At 43.7% G+C, this 23,601-nt stretch overlaps 1 protein-coding gene across 1 annotated transcript in view; it reads left to right on the forward strand.

Annotated features, from left to right (window-relative positions):
- Positions 1-23,601, forward strand: part of ZNF407 (zinc finger protein 407) — a 514,700-nt gene that overhangs the window by 341,156 nt on the left and 149,943 nt on the right. Inside the window, exon 6 of the mRNA XM_083187749.1 lies at positions 15,393-15,476. Coding sequence (XP_083043875.1) covers positions 15,393-15,476 — 84 coding nt within the window. The remainder of the gene's footprint in view (positions 1-15,392; positions 15,477-23,601) is intronic.

Genomic DNA, 23,601 nt, shown 5'->3' on the forward strand with positions numbered 1-23,601 from the left:
CCCAGCTGTCCAATTGGGTACGGTAAGGAGTCTCATCAGAGCAGTGTCTCCTGGGGCTCATACCATAGCTGTGCCTCAGGGCATTAGAGCCTTTTCATATGAACATTGGCAATCATCATATGCAATAAAGAAGACCCATTGATTCATGTGACACGTTCACAAATATAAAAGAAGCCACTTTTGACATTGTTTCACATCTTTAAAAACATTTGGAAGACTAAATAATGATTTGTGTCCATATATAAATGAGAGGGTTTTTTTTATTGGTCGCACAAGACACAATTGAACAAGGGTGGACCCCTTTAATAATTTGTTAGACGTTTATAATACAATTGTGGGAGTGTGCTACCATCGGACATAAGGAGTTTACAGGATCAAGAAAAAGAGAAGAGATGTCCTTTGTCGGTGCACCAAACAAGAATAAAATTTAACCTTTATTTATTACTTTTTTAAGAACTGCGAGATAAAATAATTTACATATAACAACAAACAAGGGCGGGGTTCACACAATTTAAAACTAAGGTGGCAGGCAGACGTTGCAGAAGTATTAGTCAGTACTGATTCGACTTTAGGCAGTGTGTGCCTGGTCTGTACAGAAAAAAAGGTTTGATCTGACAGGCCAGGTTATATATATGAGAGCGGGTTTTGATGAACCTCTTAATATTTGGCTCTCAGTGACGCAGGCTCACATGTGCATGTGTGGGGTTAACATACCTGTAGGATCAAGGTGACATCAGTAGGGATCAACATGCACTGTGATAATTTCAACAGTGTATGAGGGAATACTCACTAATAACTCCTTAGGAGGATCCCTCTGAGGTTGTAACCCCCTCTATATTGGGCAAGTGTATGGGCAGCATTAGATTTGGATGAGGTGTGCTCAAACTGAAATTTAAATTGCAGTGTAAAAATAAAGAAGCCAGTATTTACCCTGCACAGAAACAAAACTCACCCAGATCTTACTCTCTCTGCACATGTTACATTGCCCCACCTGCAGTGCACATGACTTGACCATTGGAGAGATATTTTGCTTCTGTGATCATTAGTGAATTTACCCCCTAAAATCAGATATTCCAAGACAATCAATAAAATTGACACTTTTCGATTAAAAGTCAATTAAACGGTAAAAGCAAAAAAGAAATGAAATATTTAAAAAAAGGGAAACTTTTTTAAATATATAAAAAGGTAGATGCTTATCTTTCTAGAAGGGAACATTATTTATACCCAAATCAACCAGTTTGATAATTGTGGCATCACTTCCTGTTTGTTACATGTGTGGTTTAGCAGTGCACATCAAAATGTCAATTTGGCTAGAGGCAGAGTGTTAATAAGGTCAGGCAGTATAAAATATAAGTAGACAAATATATATTATTAAGGAAAATAATAAAAATAAAATCATAAGAGATTTAGGACATTCTGTGGTGTGGTTCACCCATTATGCTATATAGTGCATATAATGTGTCTGTGGCCATTTTGGTGGAGTCCACAACTGGAGACAATTAGTTATGCCTATGTGCAGATGCTTTGTGCAAGATGCCTCAGCGAATAGATTTTTCCCAGGCACTCGCACACTACAGTGGGGACGGGGTGCTTGGGTTGTCAGGCCTGGGGATTTGCCCATGGGAATGCCCAGCGTTCTCATGGTAATTCCACAATGACGCGGGTGTTGCTGGGGGGGGGGGGGCAGCTCATGTCAACTGCCCGCTCATTTCCCGCACAGGGCTCCCGCAGGTCTGAGACACCACGGAGGTGTCTCAGATCTGTGAGTGCTGGAGAAATCATTTGATGGTCGCCGACCAATGATTGATTTCTCCCCTCTTCACACAAGGCAACATCCATTCACAGCCATGCGGGGGATTGTGGCGTGTGTGTGTGTGTGTGGGGGGCATGTTACAAGTACAGAGACATACAAGTAGATAAATAACTGATAGTGTGTTACTTCTGACAATACTTTGACCTGATTGGTGTTATAAAACGTTTTTCTGGCAGGGTGCAGAAACTTGACGACATTACTGTACATCTCCCGCGTTTATAGCATCCAGTGCATCTTGGTAGGGAAGCTAACTGTTCTGGGGCGGTCCTTAATATGCTGGGGGGCTAGAACGTTTGGCAGACTGGGTCCATTACTAGGATATCCCAATGATCCTGAAGGAACTTCCTAATGATTTGGTCATGTCTGATCATGATTTTTAATGATAGTCATATATACTCCCAATTTCCATAACCTATGGACAGACAGCACTCGGAAATTTGAAGAAGGTGGCTATTAAACAAAAGTTTCAAGGTCTTTTTGGCCTTTTCATCAAGGTGTTTGGTTGATGAGTGCACCCATTTAATACCTTCTTTCATTATTTTATAAATGAATAATGTTTGGGCTGTGGATTGCTCCACCTCTAAAATTACATACTACATACATAATTGTGGAAATTGCCAATAAAACCTGGGCTGTTGTCTAACTTTTGAGCACATCATTTTGCTTAATTTACCCATTATTTCTTAAAATGTATTGTCAACATATTTTCCATTGCACTTTACAATTCAAAGCAAAACCGTTATAAAATAAATCTTGATACACACTATAGAATTATCTTTCCAATCTGGCAGCTTGGAACAAAAAACTGGTAATGTCCGGAAACAAATTACAATCAACCCTTTGCTCCCAATAGCCGAGAAAAAGGACAAAAACATTTGCATTCATTGGTTAAATCAAAAGTATTTTTAACCAATTTGTCTGAATTACCAATTTTTTGTTTTCCCTGTTTTGTAACAAACTGCCAATTGTCATTTGCTTCCAGAAATGACCAGATTTTCTTTCCAACCAGTCAGATTGGAAAGATAATCTTCTAGTGTGTATCTATCTTAAGACCCTGTAATAACAGACAGGTAAGATCAGGGCCGGATAAGGGCTTAATGAGCCTGGAGCTGAAAATTTTAGAGGCCCCTTTATGAGAAGTGAAGGAGGTGAGGCCAATGTAGGTATAAAGAACCTCTACACATATAAATGTACAAAAATATTTAAATGCATAAATGTGTAAAATAAGAATGCAATTTTATTACTTATGAGTGATGGCCATCCATGTGGCCAGCTGGGATCTGGTGATCATCATGCTGTCATGGTGATGTGCCTATTTTTATGTGGAGGCCTGGAGCTACAGCTCCATCCACCCCATTGTTAATCTGTGCCAGGGTAAGATGGCCCTGCTCCCAAGCTTACAACCGATAGGGAAAAAGGAATTTGGTATAAAAAGTTGACTATTTTGCAAATGGTCTAGCCAGATTTGAAGTTTTTTTTATGAGCTGTTCGATCCAGTCACACAGGAACATTGGCCTGGGGTCAGAAGGATGTGTGAGTGTAGGAAATATAAAGTTTTGTGTGAACTGTGATTCAGGAATTTGATAAGCTTGTTGTTAAAGTGATTTTTCTGGAAATGCTTGTTAAGGTGATTTTTCTGGAAATGCTTGATGAGGTGAGAAGAAAATCTTGTTTTGCAAGGGAGTGTATTCCACAAAGTAGGCACAGTCCTAAAAAGGTATTCTAACCTTTTTGCAACCTTCAATGTATATCCAAAAGCAAATCTCCTCCTGTCATGCCATCTTGCCTACCCACCACCATCTTCTACTTCCCACACCCCTACCTAATGTTCCCTTCTCCTCAACTATGGAGAAGACGTTTAAGCACTTTTCTTCTGTCCACTCAGTCTGCTCCCTAGATCCTAACACCAACCACTTTCTTCACTCTGTTCTCCTTTACCACCTTCTCCCCTAATGTCTACCTCAATTTCTACATTTTGCCTGCCACTTTTGCATTTCCCTCTCTACTTGAACCTTCCTCTCTCGCCCTGGTGCCTCTCATTCTCAAAAAAAACTCTGATAAATATAACAGGGGTAAGGATATATTCAAGCGCTGTCTGTATGTGTTCTCTTCACTTCTCCCGTCCTCGTGAGTTGATATGCGGAAAAAAAAGGAAAAGAGCACAATGTGTGGGACTGTATTTAAACTCTAAAACATATAAGGGAAATGGAAATAGAACGTACCACACTCACAAGGGGAGTGTGTGTTTCAAATACATAAAGGTATCTTTTTTTCAACGATAGTAAGCCTTCACCAAGTCCACCCTGGTGTCCAATGGAAATAGATTGGGCGTACGTTTTCACTCACAAGATAAAGATGTTATAATACATATAAAGGTTTCTTTTCAAGGCAAGCGTACCAATAACTCACAATTGGCAGGAATTTTCAAAGCACATCTGGGTTTCTTTTGCTTGAAAAATTAATTTTATTGCCCAAAAAAATTATTAAAATACACTAAGACCATAGGTACACTGTAGAAAAATCCAAAGGTGGGTGATAGATGTTGATTGAGACTCACACTAAATAACACCAAAAAACTCTCCGGATAAGCTTAGAGATGTCGGTGAGTGAACACCCAGTACCTTCGTTTAAATGTCCAGCATGGGATGGTCCAAAGTTTAAAAAGGGGGATTATGCAAATCCAGAAAGCCAGCCAACGCGTTTCGATTTAGAATCTTTTTCAAGGCTTGAATCTTTTTCAAGGCTTGAAAAAGATTCTAAATCGAAACGCGTTGGCTGGCTTTCTGGATTTGCATAATCCCCCTTTTTAAACTTTGGACCATCCCATGCTGGACATTTAAACGAAGGTACTGGGTGTTCACTCACCGACATCTCTAAGCTTATCCGGAGAGTTTTTTGGTGTTATTTAGTGTGAGTCTCAATCAACATCTATCACCCACCTTTGGATTTTTCTACAGTGTACCTATGGTCTTAGTGTATTTTAATAATTTTTTTTGGCAATAAAATTAATTTTTCAAGCAAAAGAAACCCAGATGTGCTTTGAAAATTCCTGCCAATTGTGAGTTATTGGTACGCTTGCCTTGAAAAGAAACCTTTATATGTATTATAACATCTTTATCTTGTGAGTGAAAACGTACGCCCAATCTATTTCCATTGGACACCAGGGTGGACTTGGTGAAGGCTTACTATCGTTGAAAAAAAGATACCTTTATGTATTTGAAACACACACTCCCCTTGTGAGTGTGGTACGTTCTATGTCCATTTCCCTTATATGTTTTAGAGTTTAAATACAGTCCCACACATTGTGTTCTTTTCCTTTTTTTTCCGCATATCAACTCACGAGGACGGGAGAAGTGAAGAGAACACATACAGACAGCGCTTGAATATATCCTTACCCCTGTTATATTTATCATTGTTTTACTTGTTTTGGTTGAACAAGTTTTAGGTTATATTGAGCTGCTTTTCTGTTTTCCCTTGCGCCTTGGAAACCTCCAGTATTTCATATTACTTAGTCAAAAAAAACTCTATTAAATGGCATTTTTAAAGTTTTCCAAATTTTGTGGAGCATTCTCTTCTCCTTCACTGTTTTCGCTTAGTTTTTGTGACAGTGCCCCTTCCTTTAGTTCTTCGAATATAGCTCCAACAATTCCTTCTCTATCTGAAAGTCCTACTTCTCAGGAAGTCCACCTCCCTGCCAGTAACTCCCCGTCGGGCCATGCTAGCCCTCTACAGTGCAGGAATTGCAGTTCCTCGCACAGCAATGCTCTGATTGGTTTTATCCGAGATGGGATTGTTTGGTCTACAGCATGTTGGTCGACAAGCATTAGGTTTACACCATTAGGTCAACATGGTTCTAGGTCGAGATGGCTGTAGGTCGACAGGTTGACACAAGCATTAGGTCGACATGGTGTAGGTCGAAAGTCAAAAGGTTGACATGGGGTTTTTCACTGTTTTTTTACTCGAATGTCGACACAGTCTACATGGACACAGTTTGAAGTGCACCGCATCCCCTCACATTGCTCACTGTGCACTAGTGGATAGTAGGGCGTGAAATACCGGCTGTTGGCACATGTTGGCTCAAAAACCCAGTGAAAAAATCTCATGTCGACCTTTTGAATGTCGACCTACACAAGGGGTCCTCAAACTATTTTGCTCTGGGACCCCATCAGACAATAAAAATAATTACAGGACCCCAGCAAGTTACTGCAGAAGGTCATTACATCACATGTGTAGTCAGCAGACAGCACATACATGGCAGCATTGTGGAGACACAGAATGGTGTGAGGAGTATAAAATAACAGACAATTCAACAGATTTTTCAGACTCCTTGACTCACTGACAGAGATTAGAAAAGTCATCAGCCTAATGGTCAGCAACATGGAGTCGCGACCCCATGCTGAGAAGGTCGGGACCCACTTTGGGGTCAGGACCCACAGTTTGAGAACCGCTGACCTAGACCATGTCGACCTAATTCTTGTGTCGACCTAATGACCTGTCAACCTAAAGCTATGACGACCTAGAACCTTGTCGACCTATCCCCATGTCGACCTAATGGTGTCGACCCAATGCTTGTTGACCAACATGCTTTAGACCAAATGACCGTATCGCTTTTTTCCACCGTTCTTCAAGTTTGATTCACATTTGTTCATTTGTGAAGGTAAACACCAATTCACTACATTGACTGTATAAAACAGACACCCCTTTGTGATATTTTAACCATTTGCTGACCAATATATTTACATATGGACTTTCCATTCATCCATGTAAGGATATTTACACCTGGATTGCATTAGTACAGTGAGCAGTGTGTTATTATTTTTTTTTTAAATTGTGTAATTTTTTATTGGGTACCAAAATGTACATAAAGCACAAGCATACACTTTTGACAATGATACATTGACATCTGTTCAGGTCCAAGATAATAAACGACTCATTTTCCATAAACAGTGTTCGCGCATTTTTTTGCATAGTTATTTCAACACAATACAATACATTTGTACGCCTAGTGCTTTTCATATGAGAACAAGTATTACTTATTTTTCGACTTTTACATCTAGATAACTAAACTGCTTTAAGAGCTTACTGCCTCCCTTAAGGGGGAGAAAAGAAGTAAAGGGGGAAGAAAGAGAAAGATTAAGGGATAATTAAAGGTAAATAACATGTATTAGGTAATTGTGTACCGCCATGATTAAGAGATGCGCACTAACGAGGAAATATGGGTAGATTAGGTCGCCATTTTTCGTAGTGCGTTAGTAGCCTTCTTTGTCAGTTACTTCAACCGTTGTTGAGATTGTGTTGGATGTCGATGGCTGTGGCGAATCTAGAGGAGGTCCATCTACTCCACTTGTTCATGTATGGGGTGAGCGAACCTCTGGATCTATAAGTGTATCTCTCGTGTCCAGACACCTCATTCACCAGGGCTCTCCAGTTATAGATATTTGGGTATGTAACATCAAACCACTTCCTGGCAATAAGGACCTTAGCCAGGGTTGTTAGGCAAAGGACATATTTATATATCGCGGGCGAAAGATTTTCTTCAAAATCAAGGGCAAACATACAATATTTGGGATCGATGGGAGGGATAGAGGGCTCAGTAATAACTATATCCGCCCAAACCGCTTCCCAAAATGCATGAATCTGTGGGCAAGACCAAAGCATGTGCCAAAAATCAGCAGCAGGTGAGGTACATCTAGGGCACACGTCATCTGGTCTAAGTCCCGCCCTGAACATGGACGCGGGGGAGCGGTAGGCTCTATGGAGAACATAAAATGAGATTTGTTGATATCTCATACATGGGGTAGTATATTTGACTGAGCTGAGGATCTGCAGCCATTGTTCATCTTCTAAGGTCCCTATATTAGGTTCCTACTTAGCTTTCAGGGAATCTAGACTGCCAGAATCTATTTGACCAATGAGGTAGCTATATATAGTAGACACCTGGCCCTTTGTAGACAAGTTATTGAGAAGGGTTTTAATTGGGGATGTGGAGGTGGGGGGGGGGGAAGGTTATTAAACTGAGCCCGAGCGGCATGTCGCAGTTGTAGGTATCGGAAGAAGAGCCTGTTTGACAGCTGGAATTCTTCAGACAACTGTTGAAATGTTTTAATAGATCCTTCCAGAAATAGCTGGGAAACGGAGTTTAGGCCCACCCCCATCCAAAAGCCATCAGATGAGAGTCGTCTAAACTCAGGGTAAGTTCTGTTATACCATAGAGGAGTCTCTACCTCAACACCACCCCAGCCACATATCTTATGCGCCTGGCGCCATACCATTATCGCCTGTCGAAAGAGAGGAGAGTTAATAGGAGTGAAGGGGAAGGAGAGAAGAAATTGAATTGGAGAGAGACGGGGCCCCACACACTCGACATAGGCGCTCTCAAAGGTGGACCCACATCGTCCCAGAATCCAGTCGGAGATATGCGCTAGCTGGGCTGCTATGTAATAGGCCTGAATATTTGGGAGACCCAGGCCCCCATCCACTCTCGATTTAGTTAGTGTTCTGAATGCAATTCTTGGTGGCCTATTCCCCCAAATAAAGGATGAGATTAAGCTATTTATACTCATAAAGGTGTGCTTGGGTATATAGACTGGGGAATGTTGTAGCAAATATAAATATTTGGGGAGTATTGTCATTTTGATAAGATTGACTCGGCCCGTCACTATGAGGGGGAGCTTCTTCCATTGGTGAATACGCCTCTTTAGCTCAGTAGTAACCGGGTCGATATTAAGCGATCTGAACTCAGTCACCTTAGGGGTGATCCAGACTCCCAGATATTTGAATTTTAGGACCCATTGGAGAGGTGAGGAGGAAATCAGTTCATTTGGGATTATACCTGAAATGGGGAGAATGCTAGACTTCCCCCAGTTTACCAGGAGGCCCGAGAACGCCCCAAATGTCTCCACAATTTCCAGCATAGTCTGGAGGGAAGTCTCAGCATCATTAAGAAAGAGGAGAGTATCGTCTGCATATAAGGCGACCACATCAGTTTGTCCTCCCAGGGGGATACCTCTAATCAGTGGGGATGTACGTAGCAGGATAGCCAAGGGCTCTATAGCTAGGGCAAAGAGGGTGGGGGACAGAGGGCACCCCTGTCTGGTCCCCCTATGAAGCGCAAATGCAGATGTCACGAACCCATTGACCAACATACGGGCTCTCGGAGAGGAGTAGAGGAGGCGAACCCAGTTGATAAATACAGGACCAAATGCAAAACAACGCAGCACCTCCCACAGGTAACCCCACTCAACGGAGTCGAAGGCTTTGGCAGCATCAAGTGACACCACCACCGCCCCCGACCCACAGCTCGTACCGCCCTGCAGATGACAGAATAGCCGTCTAAGGTTTCGGGTTGTAGACCGCCCTGGCATAAAGCCCGATTGGTCCTCGTGTATCACCGTGGTGATCACCGCGTTTAGCCTAATTGCTAAAATTTTTGCTAATATCTTCACGTCTGTCTGGAGGAGTGAGATAGGACGGTAGGAATCTGGGAGGGTAGGGTCTTTTCCAGGTTTTGGGATCACCACTATTGTTGCCTCTGACATGGAAGGGGGAAGACCGCCATCCCGTATGAGATCGTTATATAGCTGAAGGAGATAGGGGACAAAGTATTCCTTATGTTTTTTGTACACCTCTATCGGAATGCCATCACTACCAGGGGATTTCTTGTTTGGGAAAGAGGCAATAGCTGCCTCAACCTCCGAGGTTGTGATATCGGCCTCTAAGAGCTCAACGGAATTCTGGGTGAGGGTAGGGATTGGGATCCGTGAGAGGTATTGAGTCAGTTGGGTCGGAGTGTATGTCGCTCGAGACGAGTACAAGGAAGAGTAGAATGACAAAAAGGTCTGAGCGATTTCAGGGGTAGTGAAATATTCCATGCCCCTAGGGTCGCAGATTTTTTGAACGGAGTTCATTGCCCTGTCGTCTCGGGCGAGATACGCCAAGTAGGTGCCATTTACATCTGACTGCGAGTATTTAGCATGTGAGGAGAATAGAAGCCCGCGTTTGGATTTGTCTAGTAAATAGTCAGTCCATGCCTTGCGTGCCTCGTCCCACCTCTCTCTATCCCCAGGTAGCCCCGACTCCAAGAACATGGCCTCTCTCTGGGAGCAAGTTTTCTCTAGTTTCAACTCCTCCGTTCTACTAGCTTTTTTGATGGCTGCTATATTTTTTATAAGGGATCCTCGCATAAAGGCCTTAAACGTATCGTGTCGCAGGCCAGCGTTTGTACAGGAGGCGTTATTCTCCTGGAAATCCCTCCACTCCCCAACCACCCTCCCATCATCGGCCATAAGGGTAAGCCAGAAGGGGTTCAGTCTCCAAGTGGCAGCTCCCCTGGGTGGCATGAGATCGAGTGTGATCACTATAGGGGAGTGATCTGATATCCCCCTCTGTAGGTATTCAACTGCCACCGTTTTGTGCGTTAGGTCTGGAGAGACTAGTGCTAGGTCTATTCTGGAGAATGCCTGATGTCCCGTAGAATAACACGAGAACTGTATTTGTTTTGGGTGCCTATATCTCCAAGCATCAACCAGATTAAGTTCATTAAGGAGTTTTGCAAATGGGGTAGGGGAAGGAGCAGAGGGGCGTGTAGGACGCTCTGAGCCTGACAGTTTATCCAGGTGTTTATCTAAAATATTATTAAAGTCCCCTATGCAAACAATTGGAGCTGTTGGGAAAGAGGCCAGAAACGTTACCGCCTTCCTGAGTACCTCATTACTGTAGGGGGGGGGGATATATATAGCTAGAATGTTCATAAGGGTATGGTTGATGTGTGCCCTCAAGAAGATGTATCTACCGTATTGGTCTATTTGGTGGTGAGTGAGATGGACATTAATGGTTTTCTTGACCAAAATAGATACGCCCCTAGCGTTGGGGGAGAAGGTAGAGTGAAACATGTGGCCCACCCAAGGTTTTTTAAGAGACATGGATTTAGTTCCTACCAAATGAGTCTCCGATAGGCACACTATGTCCGCCCCGTGTCTTTTAATCTCCGAGAGGACCAGGGAACGTTTGATGCGGTCATTAAGCCCTCGGACGTTCCAGCCAAGTATGCGGAGCCCCCGCTATAGGTCGAGACTGAGACATTTGTAGTGTAGATTAGATGGGGTACGAGGATGAAGAAGAGCACAAATATTAACAGGAAGAGAAGGCAAGTTTTTGAGGGGGGAAGAAATATAGGGGGAGAAATGGACACATAATCTAGGCCCCTTTACATTAAAGTAAGATGATGTTAACATTTCCCTTGTGGGGGTTATCAACACCCGTCGTCTATACCTGCACACATGGACATTTTTGTAAGCACACCTAGATAGTATTATGTTAATTACCATTTTACACTTAAAAGTGAATAATAAGAAAAAGAAAGAAGAAAAGGAAAAGAGTACAGAGAGGAAAAAAAAACCCAACATCCCAACCCACCCGGTATACCTATTAAACATTAGATATACTTTGGATCCCTAATAACCTAAACAGATAACCTAGCTAACAAATAATTACAGGTAGAAGAGAAATATAAAAAAAAGAAAAAAAAACCTCAGGGGTATAGAGACCAGCGGTCACCTATATGTTAACTATTTCCTAGCATTAAGCTCCATTTGGGAACACATTTCCTGTATAAGGATTGGATTATGAAAGAAGAGGAATGAGATAACCTGGGTTACTTTCATAAAGCACAGTTAAACATTTGTAGACTAGAAAAAGGGCTCTAGTGAGAGAAAAGTCCACACCTTAGAGAAAAAAAAAACTGAACATTTATGCTCACATATGGAAGATCAGGCCGATTGTTATGGCCTACGATCAAGCCAGTGTTCAGCCTCCTGTGGAGTGTTAAAGAAGTGAGAGTCTCCGTCCAGTACGACCCGCAGACGTGCCGGGAAGAGCATAGAGTATTGGATTTGGCGGTCTCGAAGTTTTCTCTTGACCTGAAGAAACTGAGCTCTTGTTTTCTGGATGTCTGCAGCGAAATCTGGATATGCTGCCACGACTTGGTTGTCAAACTTTAGGGGACCCTGCACCCGGGCAAGGCGGAGAACGGCATCCCTGTCTCTGTAGTGCAGGAAGCGGGCGATGAATGTACGTGGGGGTGCACCCGGGGGTGGGGCTCTGGTGGGGAGACGGTGGGCCCTTTCAACCGCGAAGTGTTGACTGAAGTCGCCGTCCGGAAACAGGTCCCGTAGCCATCTCTCAAGGAACTTCTCAGGGGCTGAGCCCTCCGCTCTCTCGGGGAGGCCCACGAAGCGGACATTGTTGCAACGCAGCCGCCCCTCCATATCCGAGAGTTTGGACTTGATGGCTGACATCTGTGAGGTCAAATCAGCAACCGCAGCCTTAATGGGATTAGTTGTATCCTCCAAGTCGGATATTCGGTGCTCCGCCTCTCCCACCCTTTCTCTCATTTTTTGCATATCATGACGAATGAGGGAGATGTCCGACTGCACCTGGCCGATCTTATCCGTGACTCTCTGTTCAGACGCAGATATGGCCAGTAAAATCTGTTGCGTGGATTGAGCAGGGCTTTCAGGAGGCAGTGGTTCTTTATCTGCCTGTGGAGGAGGGTTAGGGGCCTGGGAGGGCTGTGCTGAGGATGAGGCTTGGGAAGGACGGGCATATTTTTTTAGTTTAGCCGCAGCTGCTGCAGCACTAGATTTCCCCATTACTGCTGGGATGTCAGCAAGGTAGGATGTAATTTCTTGAAGAGCCAGCAGAGGGAGCAATCTGTATATTCAATGTCAAGCACACCGTGTCTCCAAAATGGCTCCTCTTAAGGAATAATAAAGTCAAAAGGCAGACAGAGTCTCAGGTGGACAGAGTTTAGGTCCTGGAGGGTGTAAAGGGCTTTCAGTGAGGGGGAAGTGTCCAGGGCAGAGCTCAGGAGAAGTGCTAGTGACAGATGTTAGGGTAGTGCACCGAGCAAACCCCAGCCAGAGGAAGGGATCTGGTGTGAAGGGGAAGGGGAGGATGCTGACTCCCTATCTTACCCCTCTCTCTCCTGTGGCGCTGTACTCCCGCCCGGTATCTCAGGCACGCTCGCCTGCCCGCCCCTCCGCTGATCCCCTCGGGGGGGCTGCCGCCTCCCGCTGGGTGGTAAGGTGGAAGGCGACTAGCTCCCACGTCCAGCCGGCCGCTCCAGGCAGTGTCAGCCGAGCGGGGGGACGGAGCTGCGGGCGCGCGTCACACTCGCGCACCGGGATCCACGCAGATAGAGCAGGCGGAGAGAGGGAGACGGACTCACCCCGCCGCCGGTGTCTGTGGACGGCAGAAGGGGGAGAGGGTCCCGTCACAGGCGCTAGGACTCAGTGCTGCAGGCCACAAAATGGCGGGTCCTACCTCGAGGAGGATGTCCTGGGCTGCGTTAGAGACAGAGGCAGACGATTTCTGAGGGCTTCAGGCCGGTGGAGATGATGTCAGCAGGTAGCGGTGTGGCTTTATGTTTGCTTTAGGGGTAACCCAGGCGAATATGGGGTGCAGGAAATAGGATTTTGACAGGATTATCGGGGAGCTCACAGAGTCAGCATCTGCTCACATGCCCGGCCAAGCCACGCCCCCCGCCGATCGCAGTGTGTTATTATTTAATATGATTTATTTATCCTAAATCCATACCCCCGGGAGGTGATTTTATTATTATTATTATTATTATTATTATCATCATTATTATTGTTTATTTGCTTTATTTAATTTATTTAAGTAAGTTTTTATTGCATTGTGCATGCATGTTGTCAATACTGTAAATTGTGTTTTTTAAATATTGGTTCAGTCAGTTCATTGGATGTATTGTATCACCAAGCGGCCCACGTCTCCCCATTTCTCTGTTGTATTTTGGAGACTGGCAACCCTCCTTGGTGGTGGCTGCTGGGATACATTTCACATACCAGCATTCCCTAGCGCCTAAGACCTTTTCCTACAATTTCTCTTCCTTCATGCCTTTTCCATTTTCTGTTGGGTTCCCTTAAAGCTCTGCTCTCCTCACCATTTTTTCCCACTCTACATCTCTTTTTTGGCAATTGTATCATCTCCGTCAGTCTGCATTACTAGTATTAAATGAAGGATTTCCAACTGTTCTCCTCTGACCACCCCACATTTGTTCTCTCATGTTTTTCACCTGTTTCTACATGGATGTCTCAATGATTTCTCAGTATTAAAATGTCCAACACAGAATTCATGGTCTTCCATACCACCTCTTCTCTCATTTAAGGCCCATACACACTAGGTGATTTTGAGCTGAAAGTAGCTCACTTTTAGTGTTTTGAGCTAATTTCAGCTCAAAATCCCCCAGTGTGTATGGCCCAGTGGTGAGCGATGATGTTTGCTCCCGCATCATCACCTGCCACCACAGCACAGGATGCGTCTGCGGCGTCCGGCGCAGGATGAGGTCGCGGCCCCCTAGAAACAGCGGCAGGATGCTGTGTGTCCCCCCCCCCCCTCCATCGGCCCGGAAGACCGCAGGCAGAGGAGGGAGGGGTAAGACTGAGGAGGAAAGTGGATGGCCACAGCCTCACTGACTCTACTGACTACCCCCCTCTTCCTGCATGCTGGCTCTACCCTCAGCGGCAGCTCCAGCCAGGGCCCTGACACACTACCTCCCTCCCCACAGCCTAGGATCCATCCTGTTGTGTGCTATAGGGAAGATGGCCCGTTGAGCCCCTCTGCTGATGTGAGTAGCATGAACAAGTTGGTGCTGCAAATGGCTGCCTAGGAACTGTGCACTCATAGTGTTCATCCTTATGTAACCCTGTGTCTCTCCTGTCTCGTACATTGCACAGCAATCTATATCTGTACTGGGTCTGCTCATATTGTTACTGCTGGCTGCTGCAACGACCAGTGGCGCCGCTGATGGCTGCCTAAGCGCTGGGCAGCTCAGTGAATATATGTTCCCTGCATCCATAATCCCCAGGGTACATCTAGTGTATACCTGTAATCTCACTGTTTAACTGTACCTACCTAACTAGCTGCTGCACACCAATCCAAATCCCCTTCATCAGGATGCCGGCATCTGTATTCTGACCACTGGTATCCCGAACACCGGTCATCCGTATTTATCCTCATGTAAAATTAAAATATCATCCAAACAATGAAAATATACAGTATCTATTGTGTTACCAGTGAAATAAGCAGCAAAATATAAAAGGAACCTATAACATGCAAATATATCATATTAATGCAAAATGTAATTGTATAATGTTTTTGTATTTTATTTTTTATGCAATATTAAGTGTGCTCAGAAAGGCCAGATGTATGGGAATTATGATAAAAAAGAAAAAAAAAGGAAAATCAGAATATGCATAAAAACTGTTCAAGTGCATAAAGCAGCCCCATCTGGAAGGCATCTAACAGAAATGAAGTTGTACAAAACCATTCCATTGATAATAAAGCTAATTTTTATGGGTCTGACAAGTATGTAATTATGTTCAGTGGTGCTTTTCAGATTTTATCACAGTCAATAAACCGCAGTGGTAATTTCATTCCCATTTGACATATTTACATGGAAACATTTGATTGGAGGAATTAGTAACCCTGAAAGCCTTGATAGATATGTTTTAACGATCTGTGACCTCTACAATCCCACATCTGTTTATTGTTGCAACAGGCGAAAAGTCGTTCTTGTGTGACCTTTGTGGCTTTGCTGGTGGGACCCGTCACGCCCTTACTAAGCATCGGAGACAGCACACAGGTTGGTCATTTTATCTTAACTTCTGCATTATAACAAAAGCAAAGGAAACACTGCGGATGTACCTTATGTCATGCTCTGTCTATAATCTAACATTTATCTTACCTACAATAATTCATACCAATATATACCAATAGGAAGTGGCCTATAGGATAAATGTTTTTTAACCCCTCAATAACATTAAGGATAAAGACATATTATATACATTATGTCACACAATACTTATCATGCTTGTTTAAATACTTTGTTTGTGGTCCACATACATCTACAGTATTAATTTCAGACAGTGTAGGTTCTGCTGGTAATATGATGTATGGGTTAATACCGTAGTAAAAAAAAAAAATATATATATATATAATGTCCTGGATGTATTGGTTGATAAAGATAAAATTAATAACTCTTGTTTTCATAGCGATATTATCATCTGACGGATTGTTCTCAGAAGCTTGCAGTGTAATAGGCATATTCATGGGTGCTTACATGCAGCGGTGTAACTACATGTCACGATGCCCAGAGCGAGGGCATGTTTCCCCCCCCCCCATTTGTAGAAGGCCTCCCCCCCCAAATGTGTAGCATGCCGCCACCTCTTTTCTTCCCCCCCCCCCCACAGTTTTTTTGTAGCAGGCCGCCCACCCCCCAAATGTGTAGCAGACCGCCACTTCTTTTCTCTCTCCCTCCCACTACATTACACTACCCTTATGCATGCACTATCCTCTCTGGGTGGTAATATATACATAATAATATATATACATAAGGACGCACAGGGCAGCCACACAGGGGTCCTTGCTACTCACTGTCGGCATCACAGCACTCCTGCTGCCCCATGCACTCTGTGTACAGGACCGGGACGGGTGGTCGGCACACAGAGGATGACAGAAGATGAGCGGGCGGCTACACAGAGGGACGAGCAGGCGAGTGGCTACACAGAGGACGGGCAGGCAGGCAGGCTACACAGAGCTACAAAGCTCTGTGTACAAAGCTCAGAGCTTGGTAGCTACAAAAAAGGCCAACAAAATTCTGGCATGTATTAAGAGGGGAATGGAAACTAGGGACTCAAGGGTAATTATGCCATTATATAAAGCATTGGTGAGACCTCACCTAGAGTACGGAGTACAGTTCTGGGCCCCACACTATAAAAAGGACATCATAGAATTAGAAAAAGTCCAAAGGCGAGCAACAAAGCTTATTAGGGGAATGGAGAATTTAAGCTACGGGGAGAGATTAAGCAATTTGGGACTATTTACATTAGAAAATAGACGTTTAAGGGGGGACATGCTCAACATGTACAAGTATATCAAGGGCCAATATAAGGAACTGTCACACACCCTCTTTTCTACTAGAAAGGAATCTAGGACGCGAGGGCATGAGTATAGATTAGAAGAAAAAAGATTTCATTCAGCTAGTAGAAAGAATTTCTTTACGGTCAGAACAGTCAAACTCTGGAACTCTCTTCCCAGAGAGGTGGTAACGGCTGGCTCATTAAATGCGTTCAAGGCAAAGTTTGACAAACATTTACTGGAGAAAAACATCCATGGGTACAAATAAGAAATATAATTTGTCTGTAAAATACCAGAACCTACCAAATCAGCAATGGATATCTATACCAGGTTGAACTAGATGGACGCAAGTCTTTTTTCAGCCTTACCTACTATGTAACTATGTAACAGAGCTTAGGACGGGCAAGCGAGTGGCACACAGAGGGCAGGCGTGCGACACAGATGCCTTTTGCGGTGCACGGCTCCGGCGCCCTATTAACTCTTGGCTCCCAGAGCTCATGCTCCACCCTCGCTACGCCCCTGGTTACATGAGGGCCACAGGGATGTCCGCCCATTGATAGCAAATACAGATTTTGTCCCTAGCCATGATTTTGCAGTAGTTAAATAACTTCCCTATTTAACATTTTTAAAAGTCTTCTGCACAAACAGCTTTATTTCTAACTAGTGATGGCTAGCGAAGGCTGTACAATCTATGGCCAATGGCTTTAAACCATTGGTAATGGGTAGCCAGCGATGGCTGAGTGCTGTGCACGCTCAGACCCCCAATATTAGACAGTTACTGTCAATGTCTGGTTTTCTTTTTGGGGTGAGATAGTTTTACCCCAACATTGGACACAGCCATCAATGGCTAAACTAGTTACTAACTGTCCACACATTTATTTTGTACTCATATTCTTTATAAGAATCTGGAATTAATTGCTATAATGTTAAGGTGCATACACATGGTGTGATTTGGCTATGGCTGAATTTGACTATGCGATTTTGGCAGTGCAATTTGTTCTATGGCCAAATACATTGTATATGCTACATAGTCAAAATTGCCTTGCCGTTACAAAGAAGGGGGTGGTAAAACCGCGCTATATCTAGACACATGCAACATATAATATAAAAAAATTATTAAGATATATTTTAAATAAATTCATATAAAAAAACACATTTAAGGCATGTAGATAGTTGCCATAAGGTATTCAGGTACCATATATATGCACAGATATAGTCATCCAAATGTCCAGAGGGAGTGATGTCCACTGTCCGTTCCTATGATGTTTTCCTTTTTATATTCCCAGTATTTAGGAGCCACTTGAAGGATGTTTAGGAGAGACTTTGCTCTCCAGCCACAGGAGCGCTTGGATAGGGAAGTCCTGATGTTTAGAGGCTGGCTTGTTTGTATCCTTATATTGGTGAGACTGAAGGGGAAACAGGAAAGCTGGTCCGGTCAGAGTAGGGACAATAAAGTTGTAATCCAATAGGTGGGTGTCTGGATTTAACAACGCATTTCGCTCTAGGGCTTTTTCAAGGAGATCACCTTGAAAAAGCCCTAGAGCGAAATGCGTCGGTATATCCAGGCACAGACGCCCACCTATTGGATTACAACGTTATTGTCCCCACTCTGACCGGACCAGCTTTCCTGTTTCCCCTTCAGCCTCACCAATATAAGGATACAAACAAGCCAGCATCTAAACATCAGGACTTCCCTATCCAGGCGCTCCTGTGACTGAAGAGCACAGTCTCTCCTAAACATCCTTCAAGTGGCTCCTAAATACTGGGAATATAAAAATGAAAACATCATAGGAACGGACAGAGGACATCACTCCCTCTGGACATTTGGGTGACTATATCTGTGCACATATATATGGTACCAGAATACCTTATGTCAACTATCTACATGCCTTAAATGTGTTTTTTTATTAATTTCTTTTAAATATATATTAATAATATTTTTTTTATATTATATTGTTACACCTGTTGCATGTGTTTAGATATAGCGCAGTTTTACCACCCCCTTCTTTGTAACCATTTCTGCATTTGGGTCTGACACCCCAAATTAACTGAACCGCAGCTACGCACTTCAGCCCCTCCCTAGGCACCTCTTTAGGACACCTAGTGCCCGTTCTTCTCCTTGCTGGCACAGTGTCTTTTTCCTTGCGATACCAACCTCGTGAGGTCGCGAATCGATATCGTAAGCAGGTTAAACACTATTCATACATTTTTGACTATATAGTAAAAACTTTAAGCCAAAATCGCACAGTGTATGCATCTTAAGTTTCTTTAATGGTATCTACAAATTTGTCCTCTTACATCAGGTGTCTTACATCATATGATGAGAAACACCCGGTGCTACTTTGACAAATGTACAAATGTCACACACCCCAGTGGTCTGTGTAAGCTAACAATGCAGTTTTGTCCCCTCCAGTTGCTTTAAGCTTGGGACCTGGCGTGCTATAGAGGTACTGTATATTTGGCACAACTGTAGCCACAGTACGTATGCCAAAAGGAATGCTATATCTGTATACTAAATAATCCTTATCCTGTTTTTAGAATAACAAGCTATGTTTGATATTGAAGAACTTGTGTTCTACACAGTGATGACTATTTGGACTCATTTATGGCTACACTTTACAGTTTGCCAGTTTCATAGTAGATTGTTCCCAGTTTTGAATAGATGATTTGTAATGCTAATGTTATCGTCAGCTTCAGCCACACAACTCCACAATAAAATCACCTTGCCTGAAATCTAAGAAATTTGTTCATGACTGTTGACTGGAATGTGTTGAGTGATTAATCTCTTACGGTATTTATACAGTTTTGTTTGTTTAGGTGGTTTAGGCAGAAAAGGCTACTTTGACTCATGTAATGAGATCTTAGATAAATGATTCACACTAAGTAGCATAACATACCACAGTGTTTTACACAATTTACCTGTGTGTTTTTTTCTACAGGTTGGGTCTCCCATATACATGTTTGGGAACTGACATATTTTACATTATTTTTGTGTGTTGAACTACAGTATCTGCATACCATAATGAGTTATCATGGGGATGTTACCCACATCTAAACACAAAATATATTTGTATCATATACACCTTATACACAAGACTAAAGGTTATACAATATTTCAATCATTCTGTGCAGGGAACAAAGTTTGTATACATTAAACCATCAGAAAGCAAAGGTTTTACTATATCAGTAACACTCAATAATTTGGGGATAAAGGATTTTCAAGGCTAGTGCTAAGGTGTTTGGCGCCTCCATGCAAACTATAATTTTCACCCTCGCTCCCAAAACTCATAAAGAAACATGCACAGAAGGCACGATCACAAAAAGGTGTGTGGCTCACAAGGTAGGGGCAGTACCTCCAATTCAAATTATGCCACACTAATGCACAATTTGTTTCACATGACACTGTATGTAGCCCCCCTGATTAATATTACACCACATAGTAGTGTTCCTTATACACCTTACACCATACAGTATTGCCTCTTACTCACATAATGCCCATAGTAATGCCACTTACAATCATAAACCCACTGTAGTAGTGCCCCTTACACATACTCCTCATAACGTCTGCCGTTCATGACCTCTGGGCCACCTCAACTGCAAGTCCATGCTGCCCCCAGACATCAGCCCGCCTGTGTCCTCATCTCATTACAAAGGTTACACTGCGTGTGATAAGCCACACAAAGACCCAAGGCACCCAAGCCAAATTTACAGATGGGGAAACCCTTTATGCCTTGAGTACATTTTACATTTCCAGCTCTTTAGGCATTTGTTTAACCATACCATTGAGTGGACTGACTATATAGTATGTCCAGGTTTGTATTGAGAAGGACCACATTTAAAACCCTGGATGACCATTTTCAGGAGTTTGGATGTTTTATTTTAACATGTGTGACATATAAATAATTCTAAAGGTGTGAGGCCCTTTATTGAACCCAGCAACACAAATATGGTTATCTCTGTAAGCATGTGCTGCTGTATAATACTGTACGCATCCTATGCGCTATTTACATAAATGAGCTTGTCTATACTTACAGAATGCCTTTTAAAATATAAAACAAATTAGATCAACTAGCTAATTGCAGATTTTCTAGATTTGTATCATTTTCACAACGACAGACAGGCAAAGTCTCCGTTTTCTCCTTTATGTGAATTAAAAGCAGTCTTTTCAACTCTGTTCTGATCATAGAAGCACCTAGTCAGTTCATCATTCATGTGAAGATTGCTTTGTACTTCATAGGCTACACAGTCTTGACAGCTTCAAGAGACATCATGACATATAGTAGTATTTTGTTCAATCAACAGCATAGCCACCTCCAATTATACTGGCGATGATTGACAAATAGCTACCAAACGGAACTTCTGAATTATGTGACTGTCTTCTGTGTGAAGGATATCTGTGGCATAAATGACTAGGAATTGTTTTTTTACTAAACCTGACAAGTAACATTCATTAATTATAGGGAAAGTAATAAGAGAGGATGCATGAGAAAGATTTTACATAGCCATTTTAACAAGCAGTACAGTTCTTGATATCCAAGACAAAAATATCTGAATGCATCTCGGGAGCGTAGTTTCTTATTGTTCCAACTGGATAATTGCGTGCCTACAGGTAGTGGAGCTGTTATTTTACCATTGGGAGACAAATAGACTTGCATTAGAGAAGTGCTACTCTCATTATCATTTAGCACAGGGGTTCTTAAACAAATGCTCTGACAACACCCCGCAGATGTCACAGAATGGCTACCACATGTGTGGTCAGCAGCATTGCAGGGGCACAAAACGAGTGAAGTGTCTGCTAATACCACAGGGAGGCAGTGGGTAATGGGGAAGTAAGGGTCACAGGGGGATGGAAGAGGGAGGCAACAGGTATTTATTTATTGACTTTTCCCATCCCCCCTCCACAGACACATTCCTCCTCCCCCCATGCTTCCATGCTGCTGCTTTCTGGAACCACACCTCCTGGTGCTGCACTTACTGTACATACAGGAGGTTCTTCACAGATTCAGAGTCCTGCTTATTGAAAGTTTGGGAGTGCGCTCACTGCCAGCCAAGTGCCCCCTGTGGATATCTGCATGTAGATGAGGGATAAAGGAGTGCAGCTTGCTGGTGGCAGTGGTGGCAGCAGCTTTCACTGGGTGGAACAGGAGAGGCAGAGCGCTGAGGTCGGGGCAGTGCTGCCTGATGACTCCTCAGATCTCTCAGCCAGTGCTCTAAGGAGTCTGAAGTACTGTAACAATGACATTTCCATGGATTTTTTCAGCCTCCTTAGATCACTGACTGAGAGATTAGAGAAGTTATTAGTCTGACAGTCAGCAACATGGAGCAGCGACCCAATACTGAGATTGTCAAGACTCACTTTAGGCCCCCATACACTACACAATTTGTCCTGATTTCACCCGATTCTGGAGGATTGCCCAAATCGCGTAAGGTATGACATCTGATCTGATCCGATGCGTGGTCCCATGCGCATCCGATCAGATCCGGAGGTCGGACAGTCTGCACATAAAATAAATCTTATGTGCAGCCGGCAGGGAGCAGGTCCAGGGGAGTGGGGACCAGAGACCGGAGAGCAGGGTTCGGTCTGGGGGAGCTGCAGGAGGGGCAGTGGGCTAGTGCCAGGCGAGGAGCAGGGACCGCAGAGCAGAGTCCGGTCCCCGTGGCGAGCGGCGGGAGAATAGAAAAAAAATCCTATTCAAAAGACTGGGTGGCCGCTGATTGGCTGAGCTCTCAGCCAATCAACGGCCGCCCAGTCTTTTTAACCATTTGAAGTCCGCACCAAAAAAAAAAGTTTATTATAAACGGATTTCTAAACCGTTTGGTAGAGGCCTATATCTCAAAAACTGTGGGGTCTCATTGTAAAAAAATATTGATTGTTGTTGGTTGCATTTTTTATTCACTGAGGATAATATTAACAACAAAGCAAAAAATTTTCCCTTGCTTTTTTTGTGGTGCGGACCTCAAAGGGTTAATAGGATTTTTTTTTCTATTCTCTCGTCGCGGGGACCGGACTATGCTATGCGGTCCCCGTTCCCCTCCTTCCGCTACCTCTCCTGCCTCTAGCCCACTACCCCTTCTGCAACTCCCCCAGATGGACCCTGCCCCCACCATGGACCCGGACCATGCCGCCACCCCGCCTGCAGCTCCCCCCAGACCCTGCTCTCCTGCAGCTCCCCACGGGTTTACATGTGATAAATCGATCCGATTTATCACATGTAAAAAATGGCACATCAAGTGCCAAATCTTATCTGGAACTGCTGGGGGAGCTCAGGGGAAGTCGGGCCGACTTGTCCTCAGGGACCTGACTAGAACTGTATGGGCCCCATAGCACCACTTTGAAGCAGTCTTCAATACTTCCCTGGAGCTATTACTATGTTTGTTGGTTAGCCACTTTGGATTTACTTGCAAGCACTTCGATTCCCATTGGTGGTCAGTCTTCAACAATGTCCACTCAGGGTCATTAGTCTGAGCATGGCTCACCTTCAGTCAGTTGTCTATTTGTCCGCTGATACTCCTGACCCTTCATCTTCAATGGCATGCAGAAATGGCTGGAAGATGTGACATCACAGTATCTCAGTATCTCTCAGCAGGCAGTGAACATTGTTCGGGGGGGGGGGGGGGGGGGAGGGGGGGCGGTGATTTGAATGCTAGGTGCCGTGTAGGGGTGTCATGAGCTCTATACCAATCCCCACATCAACTGAGATATTGACATATTTTCTGTCTGATGGCTTAGTGTACTGTACACAAACTTTGGCCGATATCATATTACCTGTGTTTGCTGATTGTGGTTAATAGGTTCGCCCAGTGCTATCTACTTAGCAAATGCCGGCTTATTGGGGATTTTGAGCACCTGC

Source organism: Crinia signifera, chromosome 5 (genome assembly GCF_055691185.1).
Source record: "Crinia signifera chromosome 5, ASM5569118v1, whole genome shotgun sequence".
Lineage (NCBI taxonomy): Eukaryota > Metazoa > Chordata > Amphibia > Anura > Myobatrachidae > Crinia > Crinia signifera.